This window comes from Buteo buteo, chromosome 4 (genome assembly GCF_964188355.1).
Source record: "Buteo buteo chromosome 4, bButBut1.hap1.1, whole genome shotgun sequence".
Lineage (NCBI taxonomy): Eukaryota > Metazoa > Chordata > Aves > Accipitriformes > Accipitridae > Buteo > Buteo buteo.
The window spans coordinates 37,595,091-37,616,240 of NC_134174.1; the positions used below are offsets into that span (position 1 = coordinate 37,595,091).

At 37.3% G+C, this 21,150-nt stretch overlaps 1 protein-coding gene across 3 annotated transcripts in view; it reads right to left on the reverse strand.

Moving 5' to 3' along the window:
* The window catches only part of WAPL (WAPL cohesin release factor), a 76,068-nt gene that overhangs the window by 37,557 nt on the left and 17,361 nt on the right, over positions 1-21,150 (reverse strand). For all 3 annotated transcript variants that reach the window (XM_075025538.1, XM_075025539.1, XM_075025537.1), the window contains exons 3-4: positions 12,260-13,309; positions 5,636-5,754 (exon numbers count right to left, since the gene is read on the reverse strand). In XM_075025538.1, the coding sequence (XP_074881639.1) occupies positions 5,636-5,754; positions 12,260-13,309 (1,169 nt within the window). The remainder of the gene's footprint in view (positions 1-5,635; positions 5,755-12,259; positions 13,310-21,150) is intronic.

The following is a 21,150-nucleotide window of genomic DNA, read 5'->3' on the forward strand; positions in this document are numbered from 1 at the left end:
GGGTTCCCTCAACTGAGTGGATACAATTGTTTACAGCCTCCCAGTGAACCAGGCTGAGATTTGTGTTAAATGTTTCCTTTTAGTGGGTTATTTTTTAAACACAGACTGGTTCCTCAATTTACTTCAATACACAACCCTGGGAAACTGAAGGAGCAAGGGAACCGGAGTGAGCAGGTAGAGCAAAAGGTGAGCAAAGGCACCTTCACCAAATACTTCTGTCAGTATTTTTTGTCTTTTTCAGGCAAAACCAGTCCTTACAGTAGGTTGGGTTTTGTTATGGTGGTGGTGGTGGTTAGTTGGTTGGCAGTTTTGTTACTGTTCTTTAATGTATAATACAAGATCTCAGCTTTTCCTGACAAATACATTCCACACTAGTGGAATAACTTTCAAGCAATGCCACTGTTAAAGAGAAGGAAAGCGCTTTGCATAGGAAACTCCATGGTCCAGTACTTGAATGAGTAGCCCAAAGGGAACACTATGATAATCAAGTTACTGGCAAAGAGGTTTTTCCATGCCTTTTCCTGTACAACCCAATGTGTGCACAACAAGGGGGCTGGGGGGGGGGCACACTGATGTAATGTTGTTCTTCCAATTCACTGCGTACATGTGGGGAAACGTATACAGTCGCAAAAGAGACAGGTTTATCTAGAGCTAAGACCTCAACAAGTGAGTTTAGAGAAATTTCTCCAGGCATAGCAAGACAAGCAGATAAGAAAAAATACTTAAGCTAGTCTAAAGTTGTTCATAAACATTCAATTCTCATTGCAAAAGTGAGTAGTTAAGGGAAATACACAAATTTTAATTGAAGTCAGAAGTCATTAAGCAACTGACTAGCATTCAGGTTAGTTTCTTGTTTGAACAACAGTCCATGAATCACTGATGTAGACTGTCCATGCAGTGAGTACTTTCTTTCTCACTTACCAATCATAAAAACTGTACGATTTATCCTCTCAAGAAAATGTCAGTCTTTTATAGGTGTTAAATTGCATTCTGTCAACACTAGCATGGAAGCTTTATGAAATATGCTCAGTGCAAAAAATATCAGCATCTAAGAAATTAATTCCAAAAGACTCGTTTCTAAAGTTCACCTATTCTAAGGCACAGAAAAAAAAAATTCCTGATACAGCACTCATCTAATACCTTGAAATTTCATGCTCCTTTGAGAAAATACAACATAGACACTGCTTTTGGGTACATCTACTTGAAAGAGTCAGTGCTTTCTTCTGTTATACCTCCTTTGGCACCACTTCACGCAACACAGTAAATTTTCCCATGTGTCTTAGCAGCACTGAAGAGCACTAACAGAAGGATTATCGTTCTTCCCCCCCCTCCCTGGCCCCTCAAGCTGAAAGGCTCCCATACCTTCTAATTATGATTTGCAACTCTATTTACATGCTTACCTTGGAATATTCAAAGGTAATCAGTATTCACCTTGTCTAGGTTGGCCTCCTATGGCCACAGGCAGAACTAAGATCAGCACAGAGTTGCAAGGTCACTCTTTATCATACTTTCCAAGTTCATGAGCAAAGGGCCATACCAGAAAGTTTGCAGTTGAGAGGATTTGGTGGTCCTTAATGACACACTGGACAACAGAAACACTGAACAACAGAAACACTGAACAACAGAAACACTGAACAACAGAAACACTGAACAACAGAAACACTGAACAACAGAAACACTGAACAACAGAAACACTGAACTGACAGCATGGCTCTGGCACAAAATACCAGGCACAGCCATCAACTTCTAGGACTGATCAATCAAAAGATTAAGTTTGGAGATAGACTAGTTCCCTTTATCTTACATTTCCAAGTTGGTTTTATTTCCAGGTTCCTGTTTAGAGACATGCATAGTTTGCGTAAGACCACTGGGAACTGTTCCAGAGTATTCCTACAAAACCCAATTCTCCTCATTTGCTGACTCTGGCCCAAATCTGTGGTGAGAAGAGCAGGAGCAAGAAACCCTAGGAAAGAATTTTTGTGGTCCCTATTTTCAAGCCTTTAGTCTGAGTAGATTTGGACTACAGCAACAAAAAAGTTCTTGTATACCTTACTGGTTTTTGCCTGGTAATTGAGAATTAGCTTCATCTGCAGAAGGGGAACTAAGCTCAAAGGGACCCGCAGATGGGCATATCACAGCCCCACAGAGTTCCCAAACTTACATGCTAGAGCATGAGTTACTGAACCAGTTGAATTAAAATTGTAAACAGCTGCAAACAAACTTTTGCAGATGTTACTCATGTATGCTTCACACCCATAATTTGCAAGTCAAGTAACGCCAATATTTATGTACACTAAGTACGTAATTATGTTGCTACGGAAAATAATATTCCCCCTGCAACCCAGGCTCAGGATAAAGAGATAATTCCCTTAAAAGCAGTATTCTGGTTGAGACTTTACATACCTACGATAATGTACACACTACTGCAACATTTATGTTCATTGTATGTGTGAATAGCCAGTGATTTCAGTGAGACTCCTTATGTTAAAAACAGTTTTTAGAAACACTGTTACTCATTAAGTCAATAATGTCTGTAATCTTTTATTACGTATATGCTCAAAGTTTCAAAAACTGGACTTCAACATTAGAGTACAATGGTTCAGTTTCGAAAGCACAAACATGGGTGAGGGTCTTGCTGACTACAAACTCGAAAAAATACTTCAGCTTTCTGGATCTACTGAAGTTTAACAATACCACCTGTTGCTTCCTGAGTAACACAGCTGTTTACTTTCCAGCTCAGTGTGATGCAATGTGCCATACCTCTAACATCACCACCTAGCAGAAAATAATTAATACTGTATCTGCTAGTTTCCACAAGAAAAAAAAAAAGGTGATGAGACAGTGAAGAAGTTCCAAAGATTTATTTTTTTTTTAATCATTTAACTATATTCAGGTCGATACTGATAGTTCATTTTTTTCATTCCCAGAATGAAAATTCCCTCAAGATGCAACTGAGATTAAGAATCTATACCTATAGTTTCGGAAGATAATTATAGAGTCTCTACTTACCATCAGAACAAGCTTTACAAGCTTTTTTAGTGACTCCATGTAACAGCTGTATGATTAGAGAACACTGAAGTTCCACATCTGAATTGCAATTACAGTGATTTCTACTTCGAGGTCTATTATATCACTACAGGGTCAAAAAGGTTGTTTAATTCTCACCTTTCCCACTTAAATTAAATTTATTCCCAACTGAGAATTTTCTGAAGTTGAAACAACTTTCTCTCATATATTATGATACTGCTGTAAGGTTTTTTCCACATGATTTCATGATACATACATTCAAAATGAATTAAAAGTTTTCATATAAACCCTCAAGTATTTAAAGTACAAAAATTAAACAAGAAACACATAAAATGCTATTATAGAATAGTATTTGAAGCATAAATACATAAACACTAAAAAAAATTCCATATTTACCAGAACACCCACAGCTGTTGTACGCTGCTAAAAAAACACAGCAAAAAAAGTACAGTTAAAATTTACATTCCCTGTACTTCTGTTTCTCAGTCTATTGTAACATGTTCACTGATAGGAAGCTGATTTTTAAAAAATTATTATTCAATCAGCAGAAACTGAGGAACTCTCATCTTCAAGAAATACTATTTCAGTTCTGAAAAGACCCTCCTTACTTATCGATAGCCTGACTGCAAACTCTGGAGGCAAGAGTCAGCAGCAAAGAGGTCCCCATTCTGTTGAAAATCACAAATCAACAAGAAGCGATTCTGCTGGTTTCAGCCAGGAGAGAGTTAATTTTCTTCACAGTAGCTGGTATGGGGCCATGTTTTGGATTTGTGCTGAAAACAGTCTCTATAACACAGGGATGTTTTAGTTATTTCTGAGCAGCGCTTACACAGAGCCAAGGCCTTTTCTGCTCCTCACCCCACCCCACCAGCGAGCAGGCTGGGGGGGCACAAGGAGTTGGGAGGGGACACAGCCAGGACAGCTGACCCCAACTGACCCGAGGGACATTCCAGACCATGTGACATCACGCTCAGCATATAAAGCTGGGAAGCAAAAGGAAGGGGGAGACATTTGGAATGACAGTATTTTGTCTCCCCAAGTAACTGTTAACATGTGCTGGAGCCCTGCTTTCCTGGAGATGGCTGAACACCTGCCTGCCGATGGGAAGTGGGGAATGAATTCCTTGTTTTGCTTTGCTCGCGTGCGCAGCTTTTGCTTTACCGATTAAACTGTCTTTATCTCAGCTCATGAGTTTTCTCACTTTTACCCTTCTGATTCTCTCCCCCATCCATCCCACCGTGGGGGGGAGTGAGCAAGCAGCTGGGCGGTGCTTTGCTGCTGGCTGGGGTGAAACCACAACAGCAACACTTTTTTCAAAAGGGCATTACAACTGACAGTACTTATTGGTCACGTGTCCTCCCAAATGAAAATATTCCCTTGTGTGTTTGGAGAAATAAAACAAATTTGTCCTCCTTCCTCCCCCCACAAATCCACGTTTTTAAATGGAAAATTATGATACATCAACACAGCCGATGAGATAAGAAGTCTTCTGGTTCTGGAAGACCAAAAAAAACCTTAAAAAATTACTTCAAGTGAAACTATCATATAACACAAGTAACTAGCTATCTTTATGAGAAATTTTACAGAGTGATTTAATTATTAGAATTCTTTAGGAATAATAACAAGGAAAAATAATTTTTTAAAAAATTCTTAGAATAGTGCTGAACACAGTATGAACATATATAAAAGAGAGTTTCTATTATTACATGCAACTGCCAGGTCTTGCAAAACTTACGGAAGAGAAATATAAGTGCATTTCTCTCTCCAGTTCCCTCTTTCTCTTATTATACCAGTTCTGGATTGCAACAATGGTGAGACAGCTACTGTCTTCACCAGACAATGGGAACATGTTATGCAAAAAGCATACGAAGAGGCCTTAAGTATTCGAAATAGGTATGCTGGACAATCAAGTAAAAAATTTCATTTAATGGATCCCACTATTGCAAACTTTCACCTAACAGCTAAACACAATTTTTGCTGTATGCACATTTTTAGAAGCCTCATAATACTGAGTAACCTATAATAACAGGTAAGATAAACCACACCTAGCATCAACAAAATGAATAAGCTCCATTCACAGTATGAAAGGGCAAATTCATACTGAATACTACATAATTTGGGTATATGGGAGTGGGATCAGGGGTTATTTTTTTTTAACTAAAAGAAAATCTCACTTTTCCACATGCTATAAAGTCACTTGTCCTTATAAAGACTATACCAATGCCAAATTTGAAGCTTTCAGAAAGGTTCAATCCTATAATATGATAGATGTTTCCTGGGAGAGCAAAGGAAAAAACCAAAAACAAACCCACACAGCATTTAATGGTGCTTTGCTTTAACAACCGACCAGAAGGGAAGGCATCTAGGTTGCACGTTACCATTGTGCAACCCCAGACTTGCAGCTGAAAAGTAAAATTACCAGTAATGACAGAAAAATTTTGCACTTGAAGGTTTTACTTATCCAGATATTATCTTAAAAGCCAACAAATCATCTCAAGTGCAGATATCAAGTGGGACAAAAGCACTGTTACATATATAGGAAGAAATACCAATACTGAATAGTTAATTAAAATAAGAACTTAGTCTTGGTCTCAGTATTATTACTCACCCGCTTTGGCCCACTAAAAATCTTCCTGGTGTTTTCCTTAGATTTATCACCTTGTTTATTTGTGGATTTCTTATTGCCTTCAGGCACACCAGATGCATCCTCTGAAAACTCCAGAAGATCTGTAAAAGGTAAATATAGACATGAAACACCCATATTGAAAGCTGTTGAACTGCTAGAGCATTTCTTGCATCTGACATTTCCACATGTATAGCTTCTGAAATTGTATAATAAACAAACAATCTTAATCAGAAAAATCAGCTTTAAAGCCAAATACAGTTCAGGATAGAGCTCAGATTCACTGACTGGACTGTCCTAATACATTAGAAGATACATTACAAGGTACACAGTCATAATTATTATAGCACCTCTTGCCCATTGTGTAAGCTTCAAGTAATTATTTCCCATTTTATACTCCTGTGAATCCCAGGTTACCTTTTATACGTGCTTACTTACAGCTTACTGCTACAACTCCGAGCAGCAAATGAATTAAACAGTAGATGGGGTTCTTCAAAAGTGCAAGATGAAGAGATTTAGAAGAATACTTCCCACTACAATGATGGGACCAAAGAATTGATCCTAGTTCACTTCTCATGAAGGCAGCCTGTTTATATTTGTTTATTCTGCTATAAACAGTATTAAAAAAAATATTGTCATCAGCTCAGAAAGGAGTCAGCTACAAGGAACCACCGAAATGGCCTTCCCATGTATTCAATCCTTGCCTCACCAGTAGTTCTAGCACTCTATTTTGGACTGTAAATCTGTAATTCACTGATCTAATTAAATTCTCGTCCTATTTTTTTTTTTCTTTAAACTTGTGTTGTATTTGAAGCATCATCCCTTGGAGACCAGCTTACGTTCTTTTACTGGGCACAAACCAGAAGTTACCTAAATTTCAAAACAGAAATAAAAGACAGGCACAGAAAAGCACCGTTTCATCTGATAAACAGTTTGGAAAACTGATCTATTCCAGAGAAGCTGCCACTATTTGAAAACGGCACTGCAAAAATACAAGCAGGTTGGATCAGTTACTCTAATCCCAAGTGCACTCACATCCAGTAAACAGGACCAGCCAAGCACCTAGGTAAGGAGGCAATCAAAAGCAAATCAGGCAAGCAAATTTGTAATGGCACTTGCAAGGACACAAAACTTATCTAGTCTGGGGGAGAAGTACTCTAAAGTAAGGCTCAAAAGTTTCTTAAATTGCAGGAAATTTCAAAGAGCTTGGCAGCACCAGGGCAAGCAGGATGCCCACTGCAAGACACCTACCAGAATCAGCCTCTCCTGTCCCAGCCCACTGGTTTTCAGTTTAGTTGTGTTCTTAAGCTATTGTGCTGATGATGTACAACATGAACAATCCTTCTGAAAAAAACTGACTTTAAAAGATATTTTGATATAATTAATCGAACAGAGGAAAAATATTACAGACCAATTCCCATTAACTTAAACCAAAACTACTTCCAAATCTATATAGAAGTCAACTTACTCCTTTGCTGGCACTTACCAAAGGAGTCAAATCGAATTGCTTTCATACACATCCTTACAAATCCTGAAATACTTCTGAAGAAGCCAGGTCCTGAATGCAGTTCCCAAAGAAAGTCAAACCAACAGAACCAGACCTTACTGTAGATTAAAAACTAAAAAGCAACTCACTTGACTACAGTAATTACAAACATGCAAGTCACGCTAGAAATGCAAGATGTGCTTTCACCCACCAAATCAGCACAATAATGTATGCCTTGCTCTAAGACTTGGAGCTGGCATTGTGCTTAATGATGATTAATAGTGCTCCATATCAACTAAGCCACAATTTTAAAATCATCCAAGTTTCTTTGTTTGAATTCTACTCCTATGTGATCCTGAACTGTCCCATTTAAATTAGGTAATTTTAAATTCAAAGCTTCTTCTTGATAAAAACATTTCAACTCCTACTTACAATAGGATAACTTTGCATTTTTTGATGTTGCTAGCATATCAAATGCTTTCATGATTAGTTTCCATAAGATTATCTGGAATGCTTTGATTTGAGCAATGCTCTTTAAGGCTTTCTAGGTATCCTAAAAACACTCTGCATACATATATTACTAGATTTTGAAATCTAAACTAAATAGGGTGTGGAGAAGTCTTTTGTTAACATTAACTGAGCTAGTCAAAGACACGAGTAGTTTGGTAAGCAGTGACACTAATGAAGTTTGTTCTCCACTGTCTCTCTCGTATGGATGTTTTTTTCCCTGCCCCACACAGAAAAGATGAGCATATTGACCTTTTTTCTCAATACAGGAGCCTGTAAGTCTTTTTCTCCTCTATTCAACCATTTCCAAGGCATTTATAATCTTTTGAGATAATATGCCTGTCCCAGCTAAAATTGGAAAGATGTTCAAAGACCAACTAGAAGGCAACACCACAGTAAACTTCCTGGGGAAAAACAACCCATTTTTGTTTTAGTGCCTGAGGGTAATTCCACAGAAGATTTTGCAGTCCAAACAGGACTTTGCCTTTGAGGACTTTGATGTACTCTTAACTGGCTAAAAATATTTACCCAATTAAGGTGATTCAGTTTTTGAGAAGATGCAAAGGAAGAAAAAAAAAAAAAAAAAAAAAAAAGGGTAGGTTTGCTCATCAGAAATGAACTGAGTGCTAGATGCTGATATACAAAAGCTATTTTATTATCCAAAAAGATTATAGGAATCTCATCTTGATCACTGAGAGGAAAATGAATGCATGACACTAAGGTTAAGTTGTATATCAGAACTGATTTATGAAGCAAAAGGCTAAGCTGCAATACTTATACTACAGTAACAGGTAACTGCTGCTGTAATTTAGATCAAGAATACTGTAGTTCATCATTACTATACTGCTTATACAATATATAGTGAAGAAGGAGGCGAACCAAATAAAAGTATGTTAGGCTAAATCTTCACACCTTTCTTTAGCAAAAGGTTTCAGGGCAACTGCTCTATCCTGTTTATGTCAATCTACATAGGGATATGGAAATATTTCCTTTTACTCAGCATTTTTCTTTCTTTTTTTTTTTTTTTTAAATGCCTGTCACTTTCTGTAATAATTTTGTCATTGGCCAAAATGAAATGTAGTAAAACAAGCATGAACATCATCCTAGGTGTCCCAGTTGAACAGGTGGGAAATAAAGCATTCTGAGACTACAAGTTCAGAAGCTAAATATTTCAGAAATCTTAGTGACCACCCAAACCACTGACAACCATGGCAAGATCTTTAGAAAAAGACATAAACAAACTGCTAGCACAGTTATTTCCAGAAGTATAACACCATCCCAAAGATACAGGTTTGCTCTTCAAAACTGAAGCTTGAAGTTAGTTTTGGTTAAGCCCTACTCTTCTTTGCCATTAGTTCAGACTTCTCTTGGATACAACTCCCCACTGATTAATATAGTCAAGTAATTAAGTCATTTTCCTCCAGCATTAAAAGCTTCTCTTTACTAGAGTCATCCTGTATTCTGGCTAGTGAAACGATACAGGTACTGTTTCAGATCTAGTAAAGTCTCATCAGTACTTTTAGCCTCTGGCATTCTGGCAGACTACAGCTGGGAGACTCACAAGTGAAAGGGGCTTTTGCTTCACTGGGCTGCTACACCACCTAATACGAGAGAATTTTAGATTGCAATGGCAAAAAAATATGACAACTTTAACTAGAACTCAAAGCTTCACTAAAAATGTCAGGCTCATAAAGTTATGAAGTACATTCATTAAAAAGAAAAGTCTGCGAACAGCATCTAGGAACTTAAAAGCCAAGAGCATCTCGTGGTTTGGGTTTGGGTTTTTTTTTTTGGGGGGGGGGGGGTATTTGGCTTTTGTTTGGGTTTTTTTGTGTTTTTTAACCATTTCAGCAGGTAAACCTATTGTAAAAGTGAACAACAGAAAAGGCACTTCAGCGAAAGACAGTCTAACTAAAATTTACTTTATCTCCTTTGCATTTTTTCCTGCATTAACAATATTGTCCATCTAGTCTTTAGAGCTTCCTTAAATTTCATGTGCAGAAACATTTAAACATGTATTATTAAACTTACTTTCCCTCAGCTGTGAACTACTAGACTGGAATGAATAGTCCATTCCCAGCTCAGTTAGAAAAACTTTGCATGTTTTATACTAGGATTCTAAAATAAGTTTCATAAAAATAGACCAAGATTATGGTAAGTAACCAAATCAGTATTACAGAAAAATTTTGTAAGACTGCAACAGAAAGCATTAAATCTCTTGAAAAACTGACTATGCCATATAATATTCTTTATGCACAGAAATCAAAATCAGTCTTAGGAATTTCCAGGGCTGGAATTCAGAGAGGCAATCTGGCATGTCACCTGTCAACCTGGAACAGGAACACTGGATTTTTATCTGTGGATTTATTCATTAGCACAAAAAAAGAAGAGCACACACAGGACTCGGGTAGCATTAGCACCTCTCAGTACCGTTTGTAACTTCAGGAAAAAGTTTTATTGTGCAAGATGTTCTGAAAGCTTTTTCTGAGGCTTGGATTCAAAACTAGCATTTTCCATGGACACAGAAGTCACTTTTTTTCAGTATGTAAAGGAGATACCTCACAGTAGTGTCACACATTTTACCACAACTTCAGGCTTAGATCCAGAAGCCCTTGATAAATTCTCAAACTCAGCATCACTATATTGAAAAACCTTAATATGGCTGTTCTGAGTGATCATGATGCTCAAAATTTTCAAAGGTCTGACAGAAGACAGCATGAAATATATCAAAGGGTCCTACAAATTTTAGGGCAATATTAGACTCCCTATTTTTATAATCTGTACTACAGGATTGAACTAGGAAATGTGCTGCAACTTAGGCAAATAACTCCACGTCATCCTTTCAATTTTCAGAAGAAAAAATGCAAGTCAAATGTCACCTGGCTACAGCAGCACAAAACAGGAATCAAATGAGCAAAGGAGATGCAAAATAAGGGCGAAGCATCTCTTAGTGGAGGCACTAAGAGGTAGCTCTTACCTAAGAACTGGAGAAGCGTATTAAGAAACTAACAAAACAAAAATTTGCATCTACCTGTGCCACAGGAACCTCTTAGGAAAATATTTCAGAGAAATAATCTGTGATATCTCAGAGTATAATGGCCTCCTTGGTGAATGCAGTGCTGGATGCAAACTGTAGATATTTTGAGACTCCAGGGGACAGCAACTGAAAGGATTATTTGATGGGTTAGCACAGCTGCATTACCTGTATAAACAATTTTTTTCCTTGGAATAAATGGCTCAACAAAGACTTGTCACAGAAAGGGACTCAGATGGGACTATTTCATAAGTGGCCCTGTAAGTTAAACCCATTTTCCAAAGGGGCTGGAATGCAAGTATCTCATCATAACTAAATTTTATGAAAACAAATCAAGGCTTTTTTTTGTTTGAAAACACAATCTTCTCCTAGAGCATCAGTATCAATTTGGCCCTTTTGGAATTTACAAAGGGACCTAGCACTTACATTTACCTTTGATTAAAAGGCTTACAGACAATTCTGGTTTTAAAGACAACTATAATTAGAACAGCGAAATGAATATTTTTTCCCTAGGAAATTTTCTTTCTGGATTATATTAGCAGAAGCTATTTGTAGGAAAAAACAGGTTCTCCAACATTTGCAAAGCTAGACTCAAGTCCTCCCCTCTCCCCATCACAATGAAATACATCTTGCCAAAGTCTTAAAAGTGTAACAACTTCAGTGAATGGATAAAAACTTGTCATGCTCCATGCTCCAAAATGGAGGACCAAAAAGTTCCCTAGAACAGTGGTAGTGTTTTGAAATACTTATTCCAACATGCATGATTTCTTTGGCATTAGACTTTTTCAAAATGAAAAAGCTAAAAGAACTTTTCAAAGTGATTCCTTTTCCTCTTCACGAACACCCCTCAACCTTGATCAAAGTCATTATGCGGGACCCAACCAACCACCAAGCACGTCTAATTTTTCAAAGGCACTCAAACACCGGAACTTGCTCAGCAAATTCTGCATGACCAGTTTTACTCATATGTATGTGTATGTACACATACACACACGTACCACCTATACAGAAGGTGGACATAGCTGAAAACTGGAAGCAAAAGCAGCAACACATCAATATGCAGAGGCACACCCAAATCCAGTCATCTGACTGGCAGTCCACAAGTTCCCACAGCCTCTCCCTTGAACCGTGCATCCTCGGATAAGATGGAACTTGAGAAAGGTCCAAACTGTTTACAAACACGTTCAAAAGCACAAAAAGGAAAAAGGTATTTCACATCTTTAAGAGCTACTTAAATTTCTGCACTCAGCTCCATAATTCTGGGTTGATGTGGAGCTTCTGTGGGAAGATGGCTGCCTTCCAGGCATACGTACTGTACACTCAGCACACCAAAAAGGTAAGAAACTTCTGTTCAAAAAGAAAAAACTCTACCTCTGGCAAGAGACCAAGGGGTATAAAGCATACTTCAAGACAGCTATGAAACACCAGACAGGACCACAGCAGAAAAAAGCAAATTTAACTTTTAGATTTCCAGATCAGTAGTACTGTTCAACAAATTCCTAGGTATACTGCAAAAAGAACAAAACATAAAGGTTAACTAAATTTAAATGTTAAGTACATATTCCAAAAGAGTTCTGCTTACCTGCATTAGTACTGAGCTGGCTATCCTGGGAACAGTTTTCATTGCCATCAGAGGTTGACTGTAGTGAAGAAGATGGTGCAGTTCTACTTCGTTTTTTGTTAGCTTTCCTTTCTGCTACCTGCCACTCTTCATCTTCATCCTCGCTTTCACTCAAGTCATCAAACCCAAAGTACTTGATTTTGTAATTGGAACTCCCAGAACTTCTAGAGGCGCCTTCATCTCCCCCTCCCTCATCTTGATCATCAAACCCAAAAAACTCTAATTTGACATCCCTTTTGGATTTGGTATTGCTTGGTCGAAACCTGGTTGTAGTTTTTGTAGTAGCAATGTCTGCTTTTTTTCTTAAGCGTCCAGCTTCTCCCAAGTCAGTAGGGGCTGCTGTGGTAAATTCATCGATTCGTTCCATGGTATCCTGTATAGTAACATTACAAACTGACAAGCAAGATGGATGTAGAACAGTGTAGTCTCTAGTCCGTCCAACTGTCCCTCTAAAACTGGTCCCACTACTTAAAGAAACTTTTCTTGCTGGGTTCAGACCATCATTATTTGACTCACTGTTTGCTTTGGATAAAGACTGACTAGTGCCATCCATTAGCTTGTCAAAATTTGTTGCCCCCTGTGGTTTTGCTTTGTTGGATCGACAATATGTCCTACAGTTGCTTGGCCTAGGAATAGTTTGCACAAGTTCTTCACTAATGGCTTCCTTTGGATTTTCACTATCTTCTTTATCACACTCCTCATCCTTGCTCTTCATCTCTGAGAGATGTTCACTGTCAAAATCTAATACATACTCTCCAGTTCTGGTGTCTTCAGTTTCATCCTCCCATTCATACAAGTGAGTTCTTAATGGCCCCTTCGTCTGAGATGTTTCTGATGGAGAGTCTGCTGTTCTTCCAGTGTGGGAGTCCCAAGAATCAGGCAGGTCCTTGGCTTCAATGTTGTATCCAGAAGCGTCTGTAGTTTCAGTATTGGTTTTGTTACTGTCTTCAGCATTCTCATAGATGAAATGACTGTTCTTCTCATTATCTTCATTCAAATTCTGTATTTTGTCTACAAGAAAAGGTAAATTTGTTACAAAAAAGCATTATTAAAAAAAAATAATCGCCCTTGTGGGCAACTTTGAAAAGTCAAAATATAACAGCAAATATTCAGTTTTCAATGACAAAAAACATTAGAGGCCCTTATACTCCTGGTTTCTACTTTTTAAGCCTTTCAGTTTAAAATTTTTGCTATAATAAATTCTTTTCACCATTTCTAGCAAAAATATACACTAACTTGAAATAAGCATCCCTTTGAAAACATGCACATCATGAAAAGAACAGTAGTAAACCCTAAATACAACCACTTATTTACCTATACAAGGTAAAACCACGACACCAACCTACACAAAAAAGGAGAAAAAGTCTGAAGCAAAATTTTTGGTGAAGTCAATCACACTTCAATGTTTTACATACAAATGAATTACAGTGAAAAATTAGATAAAGAGCGATTATAAAGCATTTTCTAATTATATAAGAAAAATTTTCCTTCCTGTACATAGGTTATAAGAGTGTTGTATTTTATTCTTATGCAAACATACCCACCCAGAAATCCTTGTTTACATCAAGCTATTGCAACTACACTAGTGTTTCAAATGAAAGTTTTGTGATATAGATGCAGGGCCTCAGATGCCCTACTTTAAGTACTTTTTGCTTTTGCATAGAACTGGAAAAGAAGAGGTAATATCATTAGAAACACAAAACACCTATGAATCAATGAATTAGCTAAGTTTGCATATATTCATTTTTAATACTAAAAGATACATTATAGTAGCCTACTGTGGTCAGGAAAGGGGATGCATGGGCAGGTTACAGCTGCTCGTTCAGATATTCTTGGTCTAAGAACTAGATAGTAGTGAGGCATCATCACAGTAGAAATGAAGATCAGCATGGGCCACATAACCTACCAATGAAGTGAAGTAAATTTGCTGAAAATTATCATATAATTCACCACCTAACACAGTAACTGTACAGCTACTAAAACCAGTGAAAGTAATCCACTAACACATCTGTACTAAAAATGCTACAATCCCTGCTACAAACTGTATCATAAGTTTTGATCGATGTGTGCCGTTCTGTTCAGGGTACAACTTCAGCAACTGTTATTTTATTTTGCTGCTTCAAATTAAAATATTTGGATTTCCAGAAGAAATACAGAAAATGCAATTCTCATGACAATTTTAAATTAAATCACTTCTGAAATGCAGGTTTTTACAATGCACTTCTTCAGATCAGAAGAAGAGCTGCTGCCAAAAGTCAGTCTTGCACTTTTCCAACCCATACCACACTTGTAGTTTATGCTGTCAAAGAGAACAAATTGCACTGTAAGAAATCAGGTTTTGTAAGATTTGTATCCAGCCAAGCAGCATCCACACAGTAGTAATGCCAGGAAAGACAGTATTAAGTCTTCCACCTGTTGTCCTCCAAACTGTTAGGGAAACCGTTCCCTTTGGTTTCCCTGAATATCAACAACAGCTCAGTGGATTTGGTACCAGTTTCATGAAGATTGCATCTGCATCTGCCACACTCCATTGCTGCACCTCACACGCACAGACACCCAGAAATATAAGCATGTTATTTCCTGGGAACAAGATGAGCAGAAATTTCTTTGAAATTTCTGAGACAGTATAACCAAACACAGGAACCAAGGTGTCTACCTTTACTATCAACACTCGCTGTACTGGTTGCCTGGGCCAGGAGAAGCAAGATAAGAAGTCCGACTGGAATGCAAAAGACCCTGATGCATAGAAGAGTAGCACATGATGAGATAATCTGGAGAAACAGAAGCAACCAGGAGAAGGACAAGTAGAAAAAAAAAATGCTAGAAGAAAACATGCTTAGAAGACACAGCAATGAAAGAGGCTCCACTGGCAGAATGCAACGCCTATGGTTCAAATTTGTTAGGTAGCAAATGCTTCCTAAACTCATCAGTAAAATGAAGGCTTTAGCACCCTTTAGCACTAGTCCTGTCTGGATTAAACTTCATCAGCTACCATTTACCCAGGTGGCACAGAACTTTCATAGCACTGATGAAAAGGTGTCAACCTTCCTGATGAGGAAAGTGAGCATCAGTACTGTTCCAGGGACTTTTGTTCATTTGTTTTCAAACTAAAATGGTATCATCTAAATGCCATCCTTGCACATATGGTTTATAAAAGAACTTCAAGGGACAAGCAGAAAATTCTAGTAAAAAAAATTACTACCAAGACAACTTTTGCAGGAAAATTGGTTTAATCCTCGTTGAAATTCCTCAGGGATACAGGACAAGTAATATCTCACAAACTGGGGTCCAGCTGAGGTCTGTCACAGAAGTTTACATGCTCAGCTAGATATAAAAAAAGCTCTTCACGGAATATATGAAATGCAAAACTAAATTCCGCAAAGAACATCAGTCCTAGCCATCTCAGTGATGGACTCTTGCTTAATCCTTTTCAGTATCGATATGTTATACAACAAATCTTTTTACTCCCATTTCAATCTCATGCTTGTGATAATCTAAGAGCCCCAACCAAAATTAATCTTTCTGTAATCAAAGAGTGAGTTTGACAGCATACAATATGTTCCTTTTTCCCTCCATATGTTTAATATTGTGTAACTGAAGACTACCATAACACTTAGGCATGAAAACCAGCAAACTAAACTCAAAAAATTTTCAGACTTTCTCGCTAAAATACACAAATTTGCAGCCTCACTACTACTGTTCCATCTCTGAGTGCACATTTACTTGAATTAATAAAGTCTGAGCAACATTTAAAATAAGTACATTTAAAATATGCCCGCCTTGGCTTACTAAACAATACTGAATTGTTAGGAAGAAGTTTCAGTCTGCGTATCTGGAAAGGGAATGGTTTTCCTATCCTAAGGAAGTCTGGGATTTTAAAGAGCCACATTTCATACCAGGACCAAATCAAAAGTCACCTTCCCAGGGAAGGAATAGAATACATGTGTGCATATGCACATTACAACCCAAGAGTCAATTCAGGAATCTGTTTTGAGATGAAAAAAGCTGAAATTTAATTTTACATTGTCTTAGCTTGAATAATTATCATCTCAGCTACAGTCTGTACTCTCAAGCAGAAAAGATGATCAACACATCAAGCCTGGAAAACAGACTAAAGAGGCCAAAGATCTATAAAAACATATACAGCTCATACACACCAGTAGCATTGACAAAAAATTAATGGAAAAAATTACCAAGGAATCTGTCTGCAAAGAAACGTTAATCAACTATTCTGAAAAAGTTTGGTGGGGCTTTTTGGTAGTTTGTTTGTTGGGGGGGGTTGTTTGTTTTTGGTTTTTGGGGGTTTGGTTGTGGTTTTATTTTTCCCCACACTCCGCTACTAGCACATCACAATAATAATGTCTACCCTCCAATACATACCTTCACATATGTTCTCTTTTAAAACTCCAGATTTTTAATACGCAAAAAGCAAAGATATTCAGAGAGTGCATATTTAAGTCTTTAACTTAAGATCACTTCATCTAAAACATACTCCCTGAATTCTTCTGTTCATTCATCAGTTCTGAAGCAGTATTTAGTTGTTGAAACCACTTTACCTTCTCAGTCCCTTGCCAGGAAGTTATTCTGTCAATAACCAAGAGGTAAAGCCATTGTCTACTAGGTCTTTGTAAGAAAGATGATCCTTATGACACTTGTATCAATGATAGTGCTGTTTTCATTTTTAAAAAAGTTTTTCTAGCATGCATTAGATATTGCACCAAGTAATAATAAATCCAAACAGATAATATTTTCATTATGAGTGAATTTTAGTTAATTTTGATGATGTAGCTACAGACACTGAAAAACTATTCTACAAATTGTTCTAGAATATTTTAGAATGCACTAAAATTAGCCTAATATTTGTAGGACTCTGAGCAAGCAACACAGTCCCACCTAGTCAACTGTGACCTACTCAGGGAACACATCTACTCTCTTATTGCAGCAGCCTTATTTGGACAGACTGAAGCATCAGTTGACACATGCATCATGACAAGAACAATCCTTCTTCACATCTATTTTCTCAATTTCAATTTTTCTGGACTTGCTGCACTGAGGTTGTTATTTTTTCTTCCCAGAGTGGCTCCTATTGTCATCTCCAGTTTCACACTTACCTAGCCTGCCTGCTCTTTTCCTCATGCTCATTCCCAACAGTCCCGAGTACAAAACTGAGGAAACTGAGCTAGTTACTAAAGTCCCGAGTACGAAACTGAGGAAACTGAGCTAGGTACTAGTTCCTCAATGCCAGTCTCTACTGTCCCTAAGAGAACAACCAAAACCACACTGGTACTTCAAGTCATTAGTACACCTGCATATTAGTAAAATTTGATCGGACTGCGTTACGGCAATAGCACCATACATCTAGTCCTTCCAGCCTTGAATTCCTTGTTTCTCTTCATCAGTAAATGTGAGTAAAATCACTTTCTCCAGTCGTCTCAGCTGACTAATAAATAACAAATCCATTCTACCCCAGACAAACAGCTTTATTGATGCTTGGTTTACTACACTTCCAAAAAATGATCTTAAATGCCAAACACTCATCACTAACAGCTCTTTCTGTACCACAGTAGGACTTCTGTTGCCTTTGTATAAGCTATGCATCATTTTCAGTATGTGCACAAGCAACTCAAAATTCTGAGTTGTCTCTGCAAAGACTCTACAAGTATCAACAAAATATTAGCTGAGAGTGAAAAATGAGATATAACAATTTATTACAGCACATAAAGTCACTCTTAAACAGCAAGTAAGCGGTAGTTAACCTCCCCCTTCATTTTACATCTATCAGACACCAAAATTTTAAAACCACCCAGTACTTCAGAAGTCTTGGTAACTGCAGCAGGGAGGTTTTTCCATCTCCAATAACAAGCAAGTCTGATGGGAAATGTAACCAGTAAACCATTTACTGTAAACCAGGTAGAAAGTTTGGCTTTAAAACTGGATCATCGTAATGCATTAGTGGAAAACTGAGCAGTGACATTTAGAAGAACACTTCCTCGAAGGATACTTTGTCAAGTCACTGTTTTCATCTCATCAGTGGGTCAATAACTGTCAGACCAAAGTTTCTATACCAGAAATTACTGCAAATCACTTGCTAACTGCCCAAAGGTGTACAACACCAGCAATTCTGATAACCTTGATTTTAAAAATTACTATGTTTATCTGTACTATTATAGCAGAAGCTAGCATGATTGTAGGAAACATACAATTTTATTTACAGATACAGAAAGCACAGAGAAAATGAGAAAAAGAACTAATTTTGAATTATTAGATATTCTGCAGTTCAAAAGAGCCATGTAATTTCTCCTCCCAATTTTCACTGCAGTTAGGCTCTTTTGGGGGTCAAATACCAGAATAAGTCTCCCAAGTAATTTGAGATCAGCAATAACATACAACTATATAATCCACCAGAGAGTCTTTTTTTTTTTTTTACAGATACTAACACAATATTCCTAAGAACCATAACAATCATCTGTAGTAATCATGACTTGTTTTCGGTTTAAATCTCTAGAACTTAATTACCAGAGTATGAGAGAACTAATCTAAATGACTGGCAGGTCTAAATTAAACATTAACTGATGAACACCCACACATTTATACATACCTCTTGCTTCATGTTATGCTCTAGTTTATTTCACTAGCAAGATAGGGATGCCTTAAGTATTGTTGATGAATTAAAAGAAAAACAAACAGTGAAACTTCTACTCTTTCCCATCAGACACACTGAGACATTTTCACACACACAGAGATGCACACGACCAAACTTAGCAAAGCTATATTTAAGTGTTTATGATTATTATTGTCCCAAGTAACCTTTTCAAGATGACCATTAGAACAAAATTCAAGTTTGTACACTGCAAGATACTCAGTTTATATAAAGATAATAGTTTACACTCCTCTAGATATAGGAAAACATTCAAACAGTGGGAATGTAACAGAGTTCTCAAAATCCCACTTCTTCTTCAGTAATAAACCTTTGCTTTTTCAGTAATGAACCTTTAAACATTAAAAAAATGCACGTCTGGACTTACTATATCATCTTACTGTATCATTTAGACTAGATGGGTATAAAAAGAATATTCTGTTCATCTCTTTTTTAAAAAATACGTATTTAATATAAGCACTCACTTATTAGATGGAACCAATGCTATTCTATATATCCAACAAAACATAAAATGCCTTGTGGCTACCACGAGTAGCCATAGTGGGACTACCTCTTGCCTTTTCATTTTTAAGATCATGTACAAAAGGAAGAATGCAATTCTAGACTTTTTTTTTTTTAAGAGAAATTGATTTATTTTTTTTAGAGATAAGACAACTAAATCCTTCAGCTAGTGATCTCTGATAATTTTGACGTTAAGATGTTTCAGATTTCAACTTTATTTTTTCATTAAGTACCCATAACACATCTCACCCTGATTTTTAAAACATTTTTCTTAAGAAACTAATGTCTACCTGAAAACGCACCCCCCAAATAGCCCTCAGAAGCATTACTATTTCTTCATTGTACTATAATGAGAAAAGGAAGGAGTATCTCCCCACCCAAAACCCATTTAGTTCAATCACAGTAACAATAAAAGACACCATAAAATTACAGACTTGTTGAGATGGTTAAAGGTCTAAGAAAAATTGCAAGGCTTTCAGAAACTGCCAGAGTGAAAAAACCCCACCTTCTTTTTTTTTTTAATTGTATGCCATCCATAAAATAAATGTTTTAAATTGAATGTTATGAAGAAAACCATGTAAGTTACTAATTGAAGATAGAAAGACAACTTCCAATATGCTTCTTACCTTCATTCTTTAGCTATATATTGTCTTAAAGAACAAAAAAAGTGAAGGCCAATAGTTTTTTCCAGAGCAAAAGCCATGCTAGACCAGTTGAGCAGGACCTCTGGGACTAATTCAAGCTGCCTTCTAGTGCAGGCAGTGAATGTAAAAAGGGGACTCTGAGGAAACTCTCTACTCACCTGGCTCAAAAAGCTTGACCTCTGGATTGATGATGAAATAAGAAAAAGAAATTGCTAGAAGAACCAATAAAGAGACCATATGGCAATTTATCTCCACAATTGGCTAAGTGATTCCAGTCACTTTATATTGTATACAAAATGGCAAAGAAACACAGAGACAAATGCATACAGGTTTTAAAAATGCAAAAACATGAGTAATTCTAAACCTGATCTTTGCCTGTCCCCCACTGCCTGGAGTGGTGTGGAACACATTCATTACTTCTTTCTCACCTCTGGTAATGACAACTACACATAAGGGGAAGTTACTGGTACAAGCAACAGACAGCTGTGACAGCCACTGACCAACATTATCTGTAAATACAAGGCAGCTTTTTGTGGAACAAATGGCCTTGATCCCAGGACCTAGAAATAAGCATCAAGAGACCAAAAGGAACAGGCAAAAACCAGCTGTATTGCCTGTAGCTACAACAGGCCAGGAGTCCAGAGTGGCCAAGAAAAGATGCCTAGTATGAGAAACAGCTCAATGTGTAATTAACGCAGTTTTCCTACTGGCAATTTTGAAAGGAGATACAGGTAGAGAATACTAGAAACTACCTGAAAGTATGTGGGGAGAAGGGAGGAGAAAGTAAATGTCAGGGTGGCGGGTGGGGAGGGCAGGAGCTTAAGAGGTTGCACAAGTGGTCCCCGGAGCCTGAAGTGTTCTTCCAGGATTTGTTACACATCTTGCCAGAGTTGCTCTATTTTCTCAAAGTAGACCTACTTATCTGTTTGCCTGGACAGCTTCACAGATTCCCCAGAGAATTTTTTTAGACAGCTCAAACTGGTATTTTCTAATATCATCACTGATGACGTACTAGAGTATTTACAGTAATGAAACTATATTGATATGAC